The sequence below is a fragment of the Podarcis melisellensis genome (genome assembly GCF_964234715.1).
Source record: "Podarcis melisellensis genome assembly, chromosome: 13".
Taxonomy (NCBI): Eukaryota; Metazoa; Chordata; class Lepidosauria; order Squamata; family Lacertidae; genus Podarcis; species Podarcis melisellensis.
Genome location: NC_138545.1, coordinates 9967324 through 9973323, shown reverse-complemented (window position 1 = coordinate 9973323; position 6000 = coordinate 9967324). Strand labels below are relative to the sequence as shown.

General features: G+C 41.5%; 1 protein-coding gene across 1 annotated transcript; it reads right to left on the bottom strand.

The window, feature by feature from the left end:
- Positions 1-3137: 3137 nt before the first annotated feature.
- LOC309356173 (olfactory receptor 6X1-like) lies at positions 3138-4022 on the bottom strand (the record flags this gene model as incomplete). Its single annotated transcript, XM_081887348.1, has 1 exon — positions 3138-4022. The coding sequence occupies one exon, from the start codon at positions 4020-4022 to the stop codon at positions 3138-3140; it is 885 nt and encodes a 294-aa protein (XP_081743474.1).
- Positions 4023-6000: the final 1978 nt, after the last annotated feature.

Sequence of the window (6000 nt, the reverse complement as noted above, 5' to 3'; positions counted from 1 at the left end):
GACATAATCTAATTATTAAATGAAGGGCTTCAGGTAGGGATAACAATGAGATGTAAATGCTGGTCGCCATTTATGATGGTCATTTTTTTTAAAAAAATCCTCAATTATTTAATAAGGAAACATATTTTATTCTCCAAAGCAAAGGTATCAGACTGCTATTTTGCCACTAGGAAAGAGCAGGTGACAGTTTCAGATGTATTGGGAAGTACCAAGTCTTTTAGGTTTTGAGTTTCATTCTAAGTGCAGAAATATGAAACTGAGAAGCAGAACTAATGATGAATGTTTGAAACAGTTGTAGTTGTACCAGGTGTGTGAGAGAGAAGAGCAGAGAGAGAATGTCAGGTATAGGATGGGGACATTTCATGGCCCTCATTCTTTAATTATTTGAGCATCATGTTTAACTCATTTATCCTCCCAGTGTCATGGCTTCATCCACTTAACAAACACATGCATTTCTCTCTTTCTTAATGTATATACATAGACATTATGTATGGAGTATGTAGACAAGAGCGAAAGAGAGGGAAGCAGAATTCAATAAATGCACACAACTGATGAAGCACTTCTTCAGTTTACACAAATCTTTGCAGTCCTATAACTTTTTTTCCCTTAACTTCAGGTCTACAAAATCCTATTCCAATTTTCACTATGGGTGAATTAATTTTGACAGGTCGTTGGCCCAGTGTCACTGTTCAAATCTCACTTTAATGCAACGTCTCTCTGAAATATTTCATACTTCATCCTCATGCTACTTCTTCATTCCTCGTCTCTTTGTGTGCTGAGATTAACCCAGGAAGTCTTCCATTAACCCTAGTTAACTGTTCCATCTGAACCAATAAACTATCATTATAAGATTCGGAATAAGCTAAGATCTTAAACTATGGTTTAGAATTGGTTTAAATCTTGGTTTGCCCTGATCCTGGTGAACCTAGCCTGTTGCTTCATAATCCAGACTTCCTGGATTAATCCAGCACACTAAGAATATGGAGAGAAAGGGCATAAAGCTTGTGCATATTTCAGTTCAATAAAATGAGTTACATATGTTTGAATCAGATCATTAATTGTGATAAAGACACCACAGAATACACGAAGGGCAGCTCATAAATAAAAGTATGTGTATGTTTAAAGTACTATGGATCTACATATGTACCCAGACAGCAGTGAGAATGGAGGCAAAGATTTCATCCAATCATCAACATTATTTTATTTCATTGCATATTAATCCCACCACAAACCAGTAATTTGAGGGACGGCCTTCTCTTCTTCAGAACACCCAAGTCAATGTGTTATTCTTAGGCTGCCACCAAGTCTGGGAGGACTTACAAACACTGTTCTTGTTCAAGTAAGGTTCCAGACTTACTTGTTATGTGGTCAAAGATGCTCATAATTTATGAAGTGCAAAGGTCTTCCTTCCTAATGCTCTTTGTGAAGCATCTTTGACCTCATTATTCCTGATGGTGTATATGAAAGGTGGAGAAGGCCCTCTGCTGTCAATGATGTTGGAGATGCAGAGGGAAATCAACATTGCCACCACAACAATCATTGTTGATGTGCCTCTATAACAAACTCTGTGTCCACAATACCTGCCCCCTCCCAAAGCTGTACATGGAAGGGTGTTGATTTTCTTTTCTTTGCTTAGGTAAAGAAGGGCAGAGGTAAAACCATGTTTCCTTCAACAGTGCCCACCTTAAAGGAGATCTAACCAACTTTCCCTGTAAAAGATATTTAATTGATAGTCTAATTGCACTTCTGATTCACACATGAAAGGGATATCTCATCTACACCCTGCAAAGCCCTTCTTATGAATCATACAACACTAATGAAAAGTTATTTCACCTTCTCCAAAAGTTCTGGGATTCTGTCTCTAGGGCTGTGCCCCTTTGTGATTTCCAATCAGAAACACCCAAAGCTGAAGGTTGGATCAGGTAATGTTGAGTGAGCCAGGCCCACATGTGTTGATGTTCCATAAAGAATTGAATGTTTTATTTGTCATCCTTCACATATTCTAAAAGTCTACATTTTCTCATGTATTTTTTCCTGGAATTTCCTTTCGAGTAATGTATGGAAGCAAGAATTCAATCATGCAATATTTTACCACAGGTTTCATGGCTGTATAAGGTTCAAAGATTGACTACAGTAGCCCAGGAGTGAGATCCTTTTTCAACTTGTGTCTCATTCCCTACATGGCAGTGATGTGCTTAGAGCTTAGAAACTGCAAAGGTCTTACTTCCTAAGGCTTATTTTAAAGCACCTTTGACTTCATTATTATGCATTGGTATTGTGGAAATCCATATGGTATTTCTTCTTTGAGATGAAAAGCTGTTTAGAAATCATTTAATAAAAGAAAACTTTGTCTTCCTGGCCACACTATCTTATTACAGCTGGGGTGAGGAATCTGTGGCCTACTAGAGGCTGTTAGACTTTAAAACCCAAATTGAGTCCCAGTCATAACAGCCAATGTGCAAGGATGATGGGAGTTGTAGTCCAGCAACATTTGGAGGGCCACAGTTTCTTTATTCCCATAGCATCTTCTGAAGGTGCCACCAAGTCTGACAGAACTTCCAGACACCGCTCTTTGGTGTCCCCAGACTGATAGGCTATGTAGTCAAAGCTGCTTCAAAGCAGGGCCTGGAAATGGACAAGACACCCAAAGAAAGTGGATGAAGCCAGGAATTGGCTTTTCTGAGACATTAGAGAAGTGTTCTCAGGTTCAGTCCCCATCATCCACAGGTAGGACTGGGGAAAACCTTTGTCTGCAAGCCAGTATTGGTCCTGCCAGTCAGTGTGGACATATCTGACCTAGATGGACCAAGGGTCTGATTCAAAGAAGGCCACTTAATCAGCTATCTCTTGCCATTATCTGGTAAGTGGGGACATAGGTAGGTAGATTACTCTTTCTATACCCATCAATCCATCCATCCATCCATCTCCTCTAATCATCACTAAATTGATTGGCAATGGCACCATTTCAGAATAGAATCAGAGCTGTGGTAAACTTGGATTCAGAGGAGCATAGGGTAAAATTACAGGGGATGGTGATGATGATATATTTATATACTGTCCATCTGACTGGGTTGCTGGGATGCAGGTCTCTCTGAGCACTGAGTTAGACTGCAGTCCTTTCCAACCCAAGTCAGTGCTTAGAACTTAGAAACTGCAAATTTCTTCCTTCCTAAGACTTTTCGTAAAGCATCTTTGACTTCATTATTCCTGATTGTGTATATGAAAGGGTTCAGCACTGGGGTGACAATCATGTTCAATACAGACACAGCTCTGACCACACCTAAAGGAGAGCCCTTGACAGAAGGTCTCATATAGATGAAAAGGACTGACCCATACAAGATGCTGACCACAGTCAAATGGGAGGCACAGGTGGAGAAAGCCTTCCGCTGTCCACTGGATGAAGTGATACGGAGGATTGTGGAGATGATGAAGATGTAAATTACAACCGTCAAAAGCAGAGAGCTCAGGATCACAGACACAGACACAGCAAAGCCAAGGGCTTCAATGATTTTTGTGTCCCCCCCTGCAATCTTTAGCAAAGCTCCAACATCACAGAAAAAATGATGTACAATGTTGGAGCTACAGAAAGGAAGCCTCACAGCCTTCAACACCTGGAAAATAACTGAGAAAAAGCCTGCAAGCCAGGCAGCCAGTGCAAGCTTAAGGCAAACCTGAGAGGTCATGAGGGTAGGGTACCTCAATGGATGGCAGATGGCTAAGTATCTATCAAAGGACATGATAGAAAGAATGAAAAACTCTGTGACACCAAAGAGGAAGTAGAAGAACGACTGTGCCATGCAACAGTGGAAGCAGATCATCTTCTTTGCCGACAGGAAGTTGACTAGCATCTTCGGCATAAACACAGTAGTGTGTCCAATCTCAATAATAGAGAAGTTGCTAAGGAAGAAGTACATTGGCTTCTGGAGCCGATGGTCCACAGTCACAATGAGAATGACGAGACCATTCCCTGTAATGCTCAGAAGGTACAGCAGGAGGATCACCACAAACAAAAAGATATCCATGCCCTGAAAATGGGGGAATCCCAGAAGGATGAATTCTGTCACTCTTGAGCAATTTGTTAAGTCCATCCTTTGAGTCTGCAAGTAGACAGGAGAGAAAAAGAGCTAATGAGGAAAATAGGAAGCTGCCTTCTGGTGAGTCAGACAATAGGGTCATCTAGCTCAGAGTGGTCTATCACACAGCTCGAGGGCTACATGCTTGATCTTGTAAAAGCTTGACCTTGCAACCGTTGTTACAGTTGTGCAGTAACAACAGTTGTGCAGCCCATAAGCATCCCACAATGACCACTCACAGATGGTACGGCAGCAGAAAGCAGACTTAGCATTAGCTCCAGGCATGCTAGCATGGACAAGCCAGGGCAAACCAAGTAGTGAAAAATCTGCACATTTTGGTTCTCCAATTTTACCTCCTTCCAATTTTAAAATCCATTAGCTCTTTGCTACAAATTTCTCCCAATCACCACATTTACATATGCAGTTTGGGTTAATATACAATCTCTACAAGCTTCCTTGCATCTATATGGTTTTTTTAAAAGTAATAAATGCCCTTTCCCCTGCCCTTTCCCCTAGTATAGCTATGCTGCATTGGAAGATTGGGTTGATTTGATTAACATCCTATGCCCTTTTAAAATGTGTTGGGGAAGGGGTTACTGGGTTGTTGTTTTTATTTTGATTATGTGTTTTGTGGTTTTATATTCTGATTTTATTCTGTGAAATGCCCTGAGGCCTGTGGGTATAAGGTGGTATATAAATTGAAATGATGATGATGATGATGATAATCTGCATTGGAAGTGTGGATTTAGAACAGGGGTCAGCAAGGTTTACCTTGCCTGGGCCGGTTCACTCCAGTGGAGATCCCTCTGTGGGCCGGATCACGGGCACGTGTGAGAGCGTGTGTCTGTGATTTCTGGATGCCTGCACAGATGAAATTTTTTACATCTGTGCAGACTTAATTTCCGGCATCTGCACATGCACAGACACGAATTCCAGTGCCGCGGAAGCGAGTCCCTGCGCCATGCTATGCCAGTTTAGTGCAGCGTGCAAGGACTTGCTGAGCCGGCGGCTCATTTCAGGGCGGTTCATGGGCGGGTTAAACGACCCCCGTGGGCTGCTTGCGGCCATGGGCCTTAGGTTGCCGATGCCTGATTTAGAAGGATAGCTTAGCTATGCTTGAGCCATGTATTGCTTTGGAGAATGCTAATTAGAAAGGCTTGCCTTTAAATGTGAATTGAATCAAATTTCTACTCTTACTTCCTACTTAGTCTGTGCAATTTTGTACACATTACTTGGCACAGACATGCAGAGACACGAATTCCAGTGCCGCGGAAGCGAGTCCCTGCGCCATGCTATGCCAGTTTAGTGCAGCGTGCAAGGACTTGCTGAGCCGGCGGCTCATTTCAGGGCGGTTCATGGGCGGGTTAAACGACCCCCGTGGGCTGCTTGCGGCCATGGGCCTTAGGTTGCCGATGCCTGATTTAGAAGGATAGCTTAGCTATGCTTGAGCCATGTATTGCTTTGGAGAATGCTAATTAGAAAGGCTTGCCTTTAAATGTGAATTGAATCAAATTTCTACTCTTACTTCCTACTTAGTCTGTGCAATTTTGTACACATTACTTGGCTGAAAAAGTGCATTGAAAAATTCAGAGAGGTGCAAATTTCAAGGGATGACTATGTTTGGGTTTGTGCATTGCACCAGAATGTGATAATTATGTAGGTTAAGTGAGAAATGAATTAGATTTCTCCTGCATTTCTAATTTTAAAGCACGGGATAGCAGGTGGGATGGGATAAAAAGAGTGTAAGGATGGTCATAGGAAGGAGAAGAGAAATTATGTCCATTCTCCGTATATTAGATCTCACCCAATACATATCTCCAGTCTTATTCTCATTTCCAAATATATTGTAGATCCCTGAGTTTGATATTTCTAATTTCCAGAAACAATGAATTTAATAAACTCATTTGAATATATGCTTGAACCTAAC